This window comes from Geotrypetes seraphini, chromosome 1 (assembly GCF_902459505.1).
Source record: "Geotrypetes seraphini chromosome 1, aGeoSer1.1, whole genome shotgun sequence".
NCBI classification, from domain to species: domain Eukaryota; kingdom Metazoa; phylum Chordata; class Amphibia; order Gymnophiona; family Dermophiidae; genus Geotrypetes; species Geotrypetes seraphini.
The window spans coordinates 217,526,705-217,542,616 of NC_047084.1; the positions used below are offsets into that span (position 1 = coordinate 217,526,705).

The 15,912-nt window shown below is 43.9% G+C and overlaps 1 protein-coding gene across 2 annotated transcripts in view; it reads left to right on the forward strand.

The window, feature by feature from the left end:
• Positions 1-15,912, forward strand: part of GABRA4 (gamma-aminobutyric acid type A receptor subunit alpha4) — a 159,705-nt gene that overhangs the window by 72,898 nt on the left and 70,895 nt on the right. For both annotated transcript variants that reach the window (XM_033921157.1, XM_033920327.1), the window contains exon 8: positions 5,353-5,612. In XM_033921157.1, coding sequence (XP_033777048.1) covers positions 5,353-5,612 — 260 coding nt within the window. The remainder of the gene's footprint in view (positions 1-5,352; positions 5,613-15,912) is intronic.

The following is a 15,912-nucleotide window of genomic DNA, read 5'->3' on the forward strand; positions in this document are numbered from 1 at the left end:
AGTGCTTATTTAGCTTTCAGCTGGCTTAGGGCGCTCTCTGAACAGGGGGCAGTTGCCCTAGTTGCACTCCCCTAAAACTATTCCTGTCATGTGTTACTTCAGTATTCTGTTAGCATGATATTTCTGTGTAGCATTCTGTAATAATTTGGCTTGTTCAGTTTTCTTGATAGTAGAGGGGATATATGTGAAGGGGAGGGGAGACAGGGGTTTTGTTGATCCTTGCTCTGAATTATTTGTATTTATAAAATGACAATTCTACAGAATATTGTTTCTTTTTATACTTTAATAAAATACATTCAATATAAAATCATAACTGAGGCTTGTGTGGATGGGATCAGATGATTTGTGGGGACCGAGCTCGCGGAGATGGGGCGGAAACGGGATTTTTAAATTTTAGTCTTAGTAGTTTGCCGGTCCACAAAATAATTATTTTTTTTCTGCCGGTCCACGGGTGTAAAAAGGTTGAAGAACACTGCTCTAACAGATAGACAGACTAAAAAGCGACAAATCACCAGGCCCGGACGGAATCCACCCAAGGGTTCTAAAAGAGCTAAGGAACGAAATAGCGGAAACTCTCCGACAAATTTGTAACTTGTCCTTGAAAACTGGGGAGATCCCGGAGGACTGGAAAATAGAAAATGTCACACCTATCTTTAAAAAGGGATCAAGGGGTGACCCAGGGAACTACAGGCCAGTAAGCCTGACTTCAGTCCCAGGCAAGATGATGGAGGCACTGATAAAGGACACCATCTGTGAACACATAGAAAAAAATGGACAACTGAAAGTGAGCCAGCATGGCTTCTGCAAGGGAAGATCATGCCAAACGAACCTACTGCATTTCTTTGAAGGGATAAACAGCCAGATGGACAAAGGAGAACCCATAGACATCATCTATCTCGACTTCCAAAAAGCCTTTGACACGGTATCCCATGAGCGGCTTCTTAGGAAGCTGTGGAGCCACGGGGTGGAAAGGGACGTACACAGGTGGATTAAAGACTGGTTGGCAGGCAGAAAGCAACAGGTTGGAGTGAAGGGCCACTACTCGGACTGGCGGAAGGTCATAAGCGGTGTTCCCCAGGTGCTCGGACCGCTGCTGTTCAATGTATTTATAAATGACCTAGAAGCGGGGACGAAGTGTGAAGTTATAAAATTTGTGGATGACACCAAACTCTGCAGCAGGGTTAGAACCATTGAAGAATGGGAAGACCTACAAAGGGGCCTAAACAAGCTGGAAGAGTGGGCAAGTAAATGGCAAATGCGCTTTAATATAGAGAAATACAAGGTCATGCATTTAGGAAAAAAAATCCGATGTTCAGATACAAAATGGGGGGATCAGTGCTAGGGGATAGTAACCTTGAAAAAGACTTGGGTGTGCTGGTAGATACTACAATTAAATCAATGGCACAATGTGCAGCGGCCTCAAAGAAAGCAAACAGAATGTTGGGTATTATTAAGAAGGGCATTACAACCAGGACGAAGGAAGTCATCATGCCGCTGTATCGTGCGATGGTGTGCCCGCATCTGGAGTACTGTGTCCAGTATTGGTCACCGTACCTCAAGAAGGACATGGCGATACTTGAAAGGGTCCAGAGAAGAGTGACGAAAATTATAAAAGGTATGGAAAACCTTTCATACGCAGACAGGTTGGGAAGGCTGGGGCTCTTCTCCCTTGAAAAGAGGAGATTCAGAGGAGACATGATAGAGACTTTCAAGATCATGAAGGGCATAGAGAAGGTAGAAAGGGACAGATTCTTCAGATTATTGGGAACCACAAGCACAAGAGGGCACTCAGAGAAACTGAAAGGGGACAATTTTAGAACCATTGCTAGAAAGTTCTTTTTTACACACCTGGAATACGCTTCCGGAGGTTGTGATAGGAAAGAGTACACTATGGGGGGTTCAAGGAAGGATTGGATAAATTCCTGAACGATAGGGGGATTGAGGGATACAGATAGAGATAGAGATAGGTTTTAGACAGAGTATGGATAGAAGGATAAAAGGGATCAAGGGCTTAGAGAAGGATCACATTACAGGCCATGGGCCTGATGGGCCGCCGCGGGGCGGACTGCTGGGCGCGATGGATCTCTGGTCTGACCCAGCGGAGGCAACTTCTTATGTTCTTATGATTTGTGTAGACTTGAAGATGGTTAATTTTCTTCTTGGTCAACAAAGTAAATACACAAAGCATCCTTGCTTTTTATGCTTTTGGGATAGTAGAGCCAAACATGAACGTTGGGCAAAAAAAAAAAAGATTGGCCTCTGGTGGTTGGAGGACAAAATGTAATCAATGAACCTTTGGTAGCATGAGAAAGAATCATACTGCCACCACTACATTTAAAGCAAGGCCTGATTAAAACAATTTGTAAAGGCTTTGAATAAAGACAGTTTGTGCATTGAATACGTGTGCGTATGTTACCTGGGCTTATCATGGAAAAACCGAAGGCAGGAATTTTCAATGGTCAACAGATCAGACAACTTACAAATGACCCATATTTCATATCTTCAATGAATGAAATTGAATCATGTGCCTGGTTCATTTAATCTTGTTGTGAAAAAATTTTTGGGCGGCAACTACATACAATTAGTAGAGGATATGCTCTTTCATTTCATCAGGCTTCGCTGTAGCATGAGTGTTAAAGTTCATTATCTGCACAGTCACTTAGATAATTTTTCAGAGAACCTTGGTGACTTAAGCGAAGAACAAGGTGAAAGATTTCACCAAGACATAAAAACAATGAAAGCCAGATACCGAGGAAGATAGGATGCACACATGATGGTACTATTGTAATCTTATGTGGGATTGTCCTAGCAGATTCAATTCTCGGAATTCTTACAAAAGGAGCTTCTTGCGTGTCGAATGACTGGAAAGTTTGTATCATAAACTTGTGCTTTTGGTATGCAATAAATAGATTTTCATGATGTACACTTTTAATTTTTAATATGTTTCCTTCATGCTTAAAATATATCAATTTAAACACTACATTAAAATATCCTGCTTATTTAATGGACGAGCAGAGTGAAGAGTGATATATGGCACATATTTTGTATCTCAAAAACTAGAGCTGATAGGAGAAAACTGGTGCCATTTTTGGAATCAGTAGATCAAATATACCCAGAAATAGGTCTTACATTTGAGGCACCAAAATGAGTGTTAACCAGTGTTATCCAATCTTGAGAAAATGTATCACTGAATCTTTATACAACAAACCATCGACATTCAGGATGTGGCTAGATGCTTTCATGAGAAGGGGCAACAGTAAAAAAAATACTCCAACAACAAAATCTTTCCTCTTTAGGCATTCCTATAAACTTAAAACCTTCATTTTACAAACCTATTTGTACCTATTTGTACCAAGGAAATGTGCTGACAGGAACTTTCAGGAAACTCCTTAAAACACAATTGTTTGTCAATGCTTTTTTTTTTATAGGGTCTGACTTGTCTTGATCGAAGATTAACTGTGAATATAAATTCTCTCTTTTGTATTGCTTTTAAATACTATGCATGTTGATATATTGTAAATCACGTGTAGGATTCAGAAGGTATAGAAATTTAAAAAAACAAAAAAACACTTAAATGTTTATTTTGCATAAACGTCTGTGTTCCAATTTACTGAACTTGATCAGGCACAAACAGGATTCAGACGGCATCTGAGTACAGAGACAGTTTTAGTAGAAGTATGAGACACAGTCCATACATACCAGGGAGGGGGGAAAGATGTGTTACTGGTGTTCTTTAACCTCTCTACAGCATTCGATCTGGTCCAACATGGCCTACTGGGTTCACGCTGCAAGGAAGTAGGGCTGGGAGGAAGGGTACTAACATGGATCTAATCCTTCCTCTCCAACAGTATTGTAAGAGTGGAATGGCATGGAAATAATAGCAACTGACAAAAAACAGATATAGGGGCTCCACATGGGTCCGCTTTGTCCCCCATGCTATTCAATGTTTTCCTGAAACCATTAGGGAAGTTTATCAGATGCTGTGATGAAACAGACAATCAATTTAGGTCTGGAAAAAATGTTTGAATGGTTTCAGGCCAATGGTTTAGCAGCACATAAAGAGAAAACAGAGCTATTGCTGATCAATAAATGGGGAGGAGAGAAAGATAAATTCCAGCTGATACTGAACGACTCTCTAATAGAGCCAAATGTGGGAGGGGAGAGAGATCTGGGAGTATAGCTGGGCTTAAAGTTTGATATGACCATACAGGTTCAGCAAATAGTAAAAATGTCTATGGGAAACTATATTGGATATGAGGTCTGGAACCATACCTCACCTTTCCTGTATTGACTAATGTAGTGGTTTCATTTGTATGGTCAGACTCTGATTACTGCAATGCCATCCTGTTAGGACTACCAAAGTATCTGACCAGACAAATTCAGACAGTACAAAATGTTGCAGCAAGATTCCTGCTGGGAGAATCACGGCAGAGGAGCTCTACACCACTGGTTAAAACAAACAAACAAACAAAAAATTATACTGGCTCCCAATTGAGAGCAGGGTGAAATTCAACACCCTACTGCTCTCATTCAAGGTCTTGCATTCATTGGAACCTCAATAATTGCTCACTAGACTCCACAGATAGGCACCATCAAGGGCACTATGCTCTGGACACGATCACCTGCAAGATCCCCTCTCACAAATACATTAAATATGAATGCATCAGTTTGAGAATGTTCTCAGTAATGGCCCCGATGTTCTGGAATGCCCTACCTAAGGAATTATGAGAAGAAAAAGATGTCGGGCAGTTCAAAAGAAAGCTGAAGACACTACTATTCACTGACTGCTTTTGTGGACATGTCTCTGCGAGCAGTTGTGAAGTGCTCAGGCATAGGAATGTGGGTATATTAATCAAGGTATGAAAGTATGGAAACTTTATGAAGAACCCTCATATCTATCTATCTATCTATCATATAGAGTTTCACCTCTACCAAACTATTATATTAATGGAAAAAAATGTTCTTTTCTTAATAAGAGGCCATTTCTTTACTGGAACATTTAACACATGATACTCTTTTTAATTGATGCCACACATTGCAGTTGGCATTGTTATTTTAGAATTGTAAGGATCCCTGAGTACTCATTTTTCTAAATTGTAAATTGAGTTCCTTTTTCTTCATTATTCACTAATTGCATGATTTAAGTGCCATGTACAATTAATGACTATTGTTTGGCAGTCAGCGGTTTTAATTGCATTTTTTTTGTTGTTGTTGATAGCATTATTTGGTTTTGCAGTCATAAAAAGGAAAAATGAAATTGTAGATGTATTTTGCCTCAAGCTACTTGGTTATTATCTTCTTGTGATAAAGTTAAATAAAGGAATTAATTGTGGTTTACTTTTTGCTTTGAAGGAATAACCACAGTATTAACAATGACAACGTTAAGTATCAGTGCGAGACATTCCTTGCCAAAAGTGTCCTATGCCACTGCCATGGACTGGTTCATAGCTGTTTGCTTCGCTTTCGTCTTCTCTGCTCTGATTGAGTTTGCTGCTGTCAACTATTTTACAAATGCTCAAGTGGAAAAAGCCAAAAGGAAAAAAGTGAAGTCCCTTCCTGCATTTTCATCTAGTCCTGCACAGAAAGAAAAATGTTCAGGAGAACCACATCTGGTATAAGTATTATTATTATTCTGTGAAAACCCGTTACTGATTTACAGTGTGATAACATCACCTATTTATTAATATCATTGATAAGTAATAATAGAGTTCATATTAGAAGCTTCTAACATATAACAAACAACATTTATGGATGTAGATTGGCTGCGTGTGGCAACATCAAACAACATTTATGGATGTAGATTGGCTGTGTGTGGCAATGTCAATTTCAGAAAGCTGGTGCTCTGGCTCTGCTCTCAAAATGGCTGCCATAACTGGGGCATTGCTCCTCTCCTGACTATACCACTAGACATTTTAGGGCATTTTAGGGATTGTAAGATAGTCTTAGGGGAAGGGGGATGGAGACTATGCTGTTACAATCTGGGAAAGGAGGAGGGGGTGTAGGCCTCAGACGAGTTAGATTTGTACATTCGATGACTCCTAAACCAAGTTAGATGGATCATACTTAAAATTCCAATCTCACAAAAAGCGCCATCATAGGTATTCTTTTTTATTTTTTTGTACGGAAATTGCAAACAATCAAGTCATGATCTTTCATAATAGTTTATATGGTAAATATAGTGCGCCAAATAAATGCTTTTGATCCAAAATTTCAACAAGAATTTAAGTGAAAGTTTGGGGTGATAAGCTCCTTAGTAATGAGCCTCTGTAGAGTTATGATGTCAACTGTCACTTTAGGTATGGCACAATGTGAACCACGGTAAACACTGGGGGAGGGGGGGCATAATCAAAACTTTAAAAAGTTCAAAAACCTGCACATGGCAGCACTTGGATGTCCTAATAGCAGGGATGTCCAAGTGCCGATAATCAAAATAAACTTTCTGGACGTTCAGTAGTACTTTTAAGCTGCTGTGCATCCAGAGCTCAAAGGGGTATGGTGGGAGGTGTGTTATGGGTAGGTATTGGGTGGGCTTCCACCTGGATTTTCCTGAAGCAATAATCAAAGCTTTTTCAGGACATCCTAGGTCAGACATGGGCAACTCCGGTCCTCGAGGGCCGGAATCCAGTCATGTTTTCAGGATTTCCCCAATGAATATGCATTGAAAGCAGTGCATTTAAATAGATCTCATGCATATTTATTGAGGTAATCCTGAAAACCTGATTGGATTCCGGCCCTCGAGGACTGGAGTTGCCCATGTCTGTCCTAGGTGAAACTTACACACTGGGACTTAGACCAAATTAAAACATGACTAAGTGCCCCAAAGGTGTCCAAACTGACAAGATGACCACTGGAGTGTTTAAGGCATGACCTCCCTTCACACCACCCAGAGATGGGGGGGGAGGGGGGGAAACAGCACATTGAATGGCTTGCCATCAGCTGATCACGGCAGAGAAATCCCCATCAGTTATGCCAGTTTCAGGGATTCCTGCTGGCTCAGCTGAAGGGGATTTCATCAGTCAGGATAGGCTGGGCCCTCCCCCCAAAATCCTGCCCCCCCCCATCACCCAACATCCCTGACATGAGGCAACATCCCCCCACATCACCCACACCACCCAACATCAGGCAACACCCCCCCCCACACACACACACACACACACATCACCCGACACCACGCAACATCAGGCAACGCTGCCCTCGACATCACCCGACACCCCCGTACCTTCCAATGTAAAATTGGCAGAAGAGAAGCTTACTCCCTCCTTACTACAGGACTGTGTGATACAAATAATGAGCCTTCCCCCCTCCCAATGCATCTTGGAAGCAGTGGGAGGGACCTAAGGCCCTGATTGGCTCAAAATGGACTGTGTGGAATAGGTTTGGGAGATTTTGCAATCATGACAGTCATGTAGGGATTGAGGCTTGCATAGTGTGTGTAGAGAAAAAAGAAAAGAAAAGGAGAATTAAGATTGCATATACCGTATTTTCACGCATATAACGCGCGCGTTATATGCGTTTTTACCTACCGCGCATACCCCTCGCGCGTTGTATGCGTGAGCGCGGTATACAAAAATTTTTTTTACATAGTTCCCACCCCGCCCGATGCCCGATTCACCCCCCCAGCAGGACCGCTCGCACCCCCACCCCGAACGACCGCTCGCACGCGCTCCCACCCGCACCCGCATCCACGATCGGAGCAAGAGGGAGCCCAAGCCCTCTTGCCCGGCCGACAACCCAACTCCCCGACAATATCGGGCCAGGAGGGAGCCCAAACCCTCCTGGCCACGGCGACCCCCTACCCCCACCCCGCACTACATTACGGGCAGGAGGGATCCCAGGCCCTCCTGCCCTCGACGCAAACCCCCCTCCCTCCAACGACCGCCCCCCCAAGAACCTCCGACCGCCCCCCCCAGCCGACCCGCGACCCCCCTGGCCGACCCCCACGAAACCCCCACCCCCCTTCCCCGTACCTTTGGTAGTTGGCCGGACAGACGGGAGCCAAACCCGCCTGTCCGGCAGGCAGCCAACGACGGAATGAGGCCGGATTGGCCCATCCGTCCCAAAGCTCCGCCTACTGGTGAGGCCTAAGGCGCGTGGGCCAATCAGAATAGGCCCTGGAGCCTTAGGTCCCACCTGGGGGCGCGGCCTGAGGCACATGGGCCCAACCCGACCATGTGCCTCAGGCCGCGCCCCCAGGTGGGACCTAAGGCTCCAGGGCCTATTCTGATTGGCCCACGCGCCTTAGGCCCCACCAGTAGGCGGGCTTTGGGACGGATGGGCCAATCCGGCCTCATTCCGTCGTTGGCTGCCTGCCGGACAGGTGGGTTTGGCTCCCGTCTGTCCCAACTACACAAAGGTACGGGGAAGGCGGGTGGGGGTGTCGTGGGGGTCGGCCAGGGGGGTCACGGGTCGGCTGGGGGGGCGGTCGGAGGCTCTTGGGGGGGGCGGTCGTTGGAGGGAGGGGGTTTGCGTCGAGGGCAGGAGGGCCTGGGATCCCTCCTGCCCGTAATGTAGTGCGGGGTGGGGGTAGGGGATCGCCGTGGCCAGGAGGGTTTGGGCTCCCTTCTGGTCCGATATTGTCGGGGAGTCGGCGGTCCTTCGGGGTGGGGGTGCGAGTGGTCCTGCCGGGGGGGGGATGTATCGGACGTCGGGGGGGGCATCAGGCTTTCAGGATGGGGACAGACCTTCAAGGGGGACAGGCAGACCTTCAAGGGGGACAGGCAGACCGAAGGGAGTGAAAAAGCTATAAAATAAACCCAGTAGCGTGTCAATGTGTTGAGAGGAAGAGGTGGTCTGGGAAATTCTGCTGAGAAAACTCCGGGTCCATTTCCACCCCCCAGTTACCCTAGTCCACTCCACTCGGGACAGCGCACGGAGAGTCGGGGAGGGCGAAAGGAGACTCGGGGTGGCCAGAGGAGAGTCGGGGCAGGCGAAAGGACAGTCGGGCAGCATGCGCGGTATACCCGTGAGCGCGGTATACAAAAGTTTTTGTACATAAAATCGTGGTTTCTGCGCGCTATACCCGTGAGCGCGTTTTACACGGGTGCGCGTTATCTGCGTGAAAATACGGTAAATGAAAACATGGGTCCTTCTCTGATTACACCACATTTCATTTGGGACTGTTTATACTGTTTGCTGAAAAAACTTGCTTTTATCCAGATCCTTGGTTCCATATTGTTAGTACAGATTCCCTACATTTTTTTCAATAAAGATCTGACATCACCAGAGCGAGTGCATGTCTGAAAAGGGATAATCAGACTCATACATAGGAAATGAGGCAGCTAATTCCTTCCAGAACTCAGAGCTTGGTGATCCCAAATGTTTCATTATATGCTTATTATTGCTCAATTTTCTGCTATTCAGCATCCCATACAGCATCAGCTCCAGGTTTGAATAGCAATAATTTATATTCATCAGTCTTCCCAAAAAGCTATTTCTCTCAGCTTTCTTTCTGGCCAAAAAGTTGGCGAATCAACCCCTGAGGGTACATTCATTTTATGTTTTCAGTTAATCGATAGGATCAGATTGACTTTTTAAGAAAATATACGGTAAAGCAAAAACATATCAAATCCTACAAGTCAGTTTACTTACCTAATTTGGGGAAAAATATTTTGATCACAGATTTAGGGATCCTTTTACAAAGGTGCGCTAGAGTTTTTAGTGCATGCACAAAATTACCACGCTAGAGCGCTCGGGAATTTAACGCGCACTATTGTGCGCGTTAAGGCCCTAGTATACCTTTGTAAAATGAGCCCTTAATGCATTTTTTTAGGACAAACAATTTGTGTGAAAAAAATTACAAAGTTACAAACTTTCAAGCATATGACTGCTTTTGGACCCATGAAATGAAGTTGGCCTTTCTCAGCTTTTTTTTTAATTCAAACACTTTATTGAAATTTGTGTAGTACAGATTGTTGGCTCTTTTGAGCAGGGATTGACTCCTTTGTGACTCTCTACAGTGCTGCATATGTCCAGTAGCGCTCTAGAAATAATTAATAGTAGTAATTATTGTTCTAAGTTCCAAGTTTATTGTAAATTTAATTGAATGCTTATCAAATACTAAGGGGCTCATAATCAAAAGAGAAAAACGTCCAAAAACCGGCCTAAGTCGGCATTTGGATGATCATAAATGAAAGACGTCCAAGTGCCGATAATAAAACCGGGTTTTGGACGTATTTCTAAACGACCTAGGCCTTCATAGTGCTGCTGAATGACCAAATTTAAATGGGGCATTTCGGGAGGAGTGTTGAGGGCGGAAGTTGGGCGAGATGTGGGCAGGCTTAGACTTAGTCGTACAGCATGTATAACCGAATGTTTTACAACAGAGCCTAGACGGAATTTGGACGTTGTGACTTAGACCATGTAAAACATGGTCTAAGTCACAAAAAACCACTTAAACTCACCAGATAAGCACTGAAAACACATGAAACAGACCCCCCCACACTACCCCAGTGATCAACAACCGCCCCCCACCCCCATAAAAATTTTAATCATAACTTGAAAATTCAGCCTCCAGACCATCATCACCTGGCAGCCTGGCATAGGAAAGCCTAGTCATCCAGCCCAGCGGCAGCTTAAGTCATCTTGGGGTGGGTTAGAGACCCATAGAGAGGAGGACCCATGCCCATAAGCCCCTGTAATCACTGCATTGAAACTTAAACATGTGCACTGCCCTATACACCCCCAAAACCCTTTTGTACTGGCATATAAGTGGCTCCTGCAGCAATAAGGGCTATTGGGGTGGTAGATAAGTGGGTCTAGGGGATTCTGGAGGTGGTTTGGGGGCTCACCATGACCTATAAGGGAGCTGTAGTGAGGAGAAGCCATGGCACCCTTTTTGTGAAGGTCACAGCAGTGCCCTGTAAGGTACCCCACTATTTAGGTGGCATGTCTGGGTGTGCAGTCCATCACTTTACAGACCCCTCCCACATCCAACAGGGCTTGTTCTAGGCATTTTGGACTTGGGACGGAAAGTTGGACGGAAATGTGGTATAAAGATGGATGATTTAGCGGCTTGGACGATCAGATCGGCAGGACGTATATTTAGACGATTTTCGAAACGAAAAAAAAAGTTGGACGTATCTTTTGAAAATGTGTCTTAAGCTGTTTTTTACTTTGGACGACTTGCAAGATGGACGTAAACCGACTTAGACGTCCCTTTCGATTATGCCCCTCCACATGAATAACAATTGATATTAATGCTGCTAAATGCTGTACATCCTATGTTATAACTATGTCCCATGTAGAACTTAACATATGTTAATATCCATTAGATCACACTAACCCACCCCCTTTACAAAACTGCACAAGAGGTTTTTAGCGCCGGCCGGCATGCTGAATGCTCTTCACTGCTCTGATACTCATAGGAATTCTGTGACTGTTGGAGCTGCACAAAGCATTCAGCATGTCAGTCGATGCTGAAAACCTCTTGTGCAGTTTTGTAAAACGGGGGTGGTGGGGAGGAGGGGAGGATAAATTTTCATTAAAAAGTCCCTAAGTTTTGTTGTCAGAAAAGATAAAGTAGAACTGTGGCAAGAAGCTGCTTTTACAGACTCAGAATGATCAGATCTCTGGCAAAAATCCTGGAACCTTTGTCATTAAATATTTTGATTCATTCCCTTATCATCTCAAAAATAGATTATTGTCACTCTTTATATAAAGGAATCAGAAAGATATTAGACGCATTCAGTTAATACAAAATACCGCCATCAAATGAACCCGTTATTATTTTCTTATTGACCCCCTCAGTCCTTTTGTTCTTCTCCTTTATTCATTCTCTTTTCTGTATTTATTGTAGTTCTCCCCCCTCTCCTGCTTGTTCTTAGTTAATTTATTTTGTGTTTTGTGTTTGAGTTAAAATTAGTTTGTTTAACGTTGATGTCTTAAATTTGTTCTTCCCCTTATTTTACTGTTGTAAAACGCATGGAGGGGCATAATCAAAAGGAACGTCTAATCCTGTTTTCGTCTAAGTCACAAGTCGTCCAAAGTAAATAAACAGCCTAGGACACATTTTCGAATAATACGTCCATATTTTTTTTCATTTCGAAAATCGTCTAACTATACGTCCTGCTGATCTGATTGTCCAATCCGCTAAATTGTCCATCTTTATACCACATTTTCATCCAACTTTTCGTCCAAGTCAAAAATGTGTTTTTTTTGTGACTTAGACCATGTTGGATGTGGGAGGGGTCTGCAAAGTGATGGACTGAACACCCAGACATGGCATCTAAATAGTGGGGTACCTTACAGGGCACTGCTGTGAACTTAACAAAAAGGGTGCCATGTCTTCTCCTCACTACAGCTCCCTTATAAACATAGAAACATAGAAATAGATGGCAGATAAGGGCCATGGCCCATCTAGTCTGCCCACCCCAATTACCCTCCCCTACCTTTCTCTGTGAATAGATTCCATGTGTCTATCCCATTTGGCCTTAAAATCAGGCATGCTGCTGGCCTCAATAACCTGAAGTGGAAGACTATTCCAGTGATCAACCACCCTTTCAGTGAAAAAGAATTTCCTGGTGTCCCCGTGCAGTTTCCCGCCCCTGATTTTCCACGGATGCCCCCTTGTTGCCGCGGGACCCTTGAAAAAGAAGATATCTTCTTCCACCTCGATGCGGCCCGTGAGATACTTGAATGTCTCGATCATGTCACCCCTCTCTCTGCGTTCCTCGAGTGAGTACAGCTGCAACTTATCCAGCCGTTCCTCGTACGGGAGATCCTTGAGTCCCGAGACCCGAGATGTAAGACTCACTGGTCTGTAGTTTGCTGTCTCCATCTTGGAGCCTTTCTTGTGGAGTGGAATGACGTTAGCCATCTTCCAGTCCAACGGGACATTACCCGTACTAAGGGAGAGATTGAAGATCGCGGATAGCGGCTGCGCCAAGACATCACACAACTCCCTGAGCACCCTGGGGTGTAGGTTGTCGGGCCCCATTGCCTTGTTAACCTTAAGCTTTGACAGCTCGCAGTAGACACCAATGGGTGTAAACTCGAAATTACTAAACGGGTCATCTGCGTCAACCCTTGTCTGTAGCTGAGGGCCGAGTCCTGGTGCCTCGCGGGTGAAGACTGAGCAGAAGTATTCATTTAACAGTTGGGCTTTTCCGAGTCCGCTTCTACATAGTCTCCATCTGGTTTCCTAAGACGTACTATCCCGCCTGAGTTCTTATTTCTGTCACTGATATACCTGAAGAAGGATTTATCTCCTTTCTGGATGTTCTTCGCTAGAGACTCCTCCATGCGGAATTTGGCCTCCCTAACTGCTGTTTTGACGGCTTTTGACTTGACCAGATAGATTTCCCTAGAGTCCTGTTTCCCTGATTGTTTGTAGGAGATGAATGCTTTTTTCTTCTCCTTGATGAGGTCTGAAATCTCCGCAGAGAACCACTGTGGCTTATTGTTCCTTCGCCGTTTACTTACTGATTTAACATAGCGGTTTGTTGCTTCTTATATGGTGGCTTTCAAAGTTGACCACATTTCTTCCACGTTATCGGTTTCTGCTTGGCTTTGTAGCGCCTGGTGAATGAAGTCTCCCATTTCTTTGAAGTTTGTGTCCTTGAATTTGAGGACCTTGATCAGTGTGGTAGATTTAGTGAAACCTTTCCTGAGATTGAACCATACCATGTTGTGGTCACTGGAGGCCAATGTGTCGCCCACCAAGACCTCTGTGACACTTTCTCCAATGGTAAGTATCAGGTCCAGTATTGCCTGATCCCTTGTTGGTTCCAACACCAGTTGCCTGAGTCTTGCTCCCTTCATAGAGTTTAATAGCCTCCTGCTGCTGCCGGAAGCAGAGGAAAGCGTGTCCCAATCCACATCAGGCATGTTGAAGTCACCTAACAATACTGTGTCCCCACGCAAGGTCATGGTGAGCCCCCAAACCACCTCCAGAATCCCCTAGGCCAGGGGTAGGGAACTCCGGTTCTCGAGAGCCGTATTCCAGTCCGGTTTTCAGGATTTCACCAATGAATATGCATGAGATCTATTTGCATGCATTGCTTTCAATGCATATTCATTGGGGAAATCCTGAAAACCCGACTGGAATACGGCTCTAGAGAGCCGGAGTTCCCTACCCCTGCCCTAGACTCCTTATCTACCACCCCAATAGCACTTATGGCTGCAGGAGCTACTTATATGCCAGTAAAAAAGGGTTTTGGGGGTGTATAGGGGAGTGCACATGCTTCAGTATCAATGAAGGGATTACAAGGGCTTATGTGCATTGGTCCTCCTCTTCATGAGTTCTTAATCCTCCCCCAAGATGGCTTAAGCCGCCTCTGTGCTGGACGACTAGGCTTTCCTATGCCAGGCTGCCAGGTGATGATGGTCTGGAGGCTGAATTTTAAAGTTGTGATTACAATTTTAATGGGGTTATGGGGTTGATGATCATTGGGGTAATGTATGGGGATCTGTATTATGTATTTGCAGTGCTTATTTGGTGACTATAGGTGGTTTTTTTGTGACTTAGACCATGTTTTAAATGGTCTAAATCACAACGTCCAAGTTCTGTCGATCCTGGGCTGTATTTCGGTTATACATGCTATATGACTAAGTCTAAGCCGGCCCACGTCTTCACTCCTCCCGAAACGCCCTGTTTAGCTTTGGTCATTCAGCGGTACTATGGAGGCCTAGATCATTTAGAAATACATCCAAAACCCGGTTTGCTTATCGGGACTTAGATGTCTTTCATTTATGATCTTCCAAGTGCCGACTTAGGCCGTTTTTTGGACGTTTTTCTCTTTCGATTATGAGCCCCTTAGTATTTGATAAGCATTCAATCAAATTTACAATAAACTTGGAACTTGGAACAATAATTATTACTATTAATTATTTCTAGAGCGCTACTAGACATATGCAACACTGTAGAGAGTCACAAAGGAGACAGTCCCTGCTCAAAAGTGCTTACAATCTAAACCAAGACAGTCAAAAAGGATGCAAAGATTGGGGATACAGTTAGGGGGATGGTTTACTATAGTCCTAGGAAAAACTAGTAATGCCAGATAGAATTGCACCAATTAGAATAGTCTTTAATGTACCACTGGGATAACAAAATTTTGAAGCAGCTGGTTAAACTCATATGTCAATACAATTATATTCTTAGTGGGAGTAAGCAAGGGAAGATATTGTATTCAATAAGTATCTCTATTACATATTTATGTTTATTAAGAATTTGCTATTCTGGTATAAATACAGGTCTTTCTCAACAGTAGGGCAGGACGTTCCGAACCCGACCGCTATGCACCCCCCTAGGACGTGCACCCGGGGTGGACTGCTCCCCCCCCCTCTGGCCTCCCCTTGGTACGCCACTGCCATATCCATGTCTTTCTCTTCTTGGTTGGACTAAGAACTTTTCAGCACCCACTCTGTGATATGATTGAGGAGGTAGGGAGGGCTTGTGCTATGATCTGTAATACATAAACATCTCCAATTTCGCCTTCCAGCGGTATCATTTGGTGTTTATTTCATTAAGCACAATTTATTTCATTAATATATTATTTAGGAAATTCTCTTGATATGTTGATACCACTTTAACATCCAAAGTGGCTTACAATATGGAAAATCTAAAAAACTTTAAAACAATGGGGTAAAAACATACAAGTTTAAAAATTCTTAATGGACTAGACATAATACAAAAGGTAACTGGGTGTGGTAACATTGCTTAAAATAAACATGAGATGGTAAAGGAAAAAACATTAGGAAAGGAGAAGTAATCTGGGTAGAGCTCTTGGACTAGATCTCATATGCATCTTTAAAAAGAAAGATTTTGAAATTAGACTTGAAATTATCTATATATATATAAAATCGGAGGTATGTGTGTATGTATGTGTGTATGTGTAGCGATCACGCAAAAACGGCTTAACCGATTTGAACGAAACTTGGTATGCAGATCCCTCACTACCTGGGGTGATATGTTCT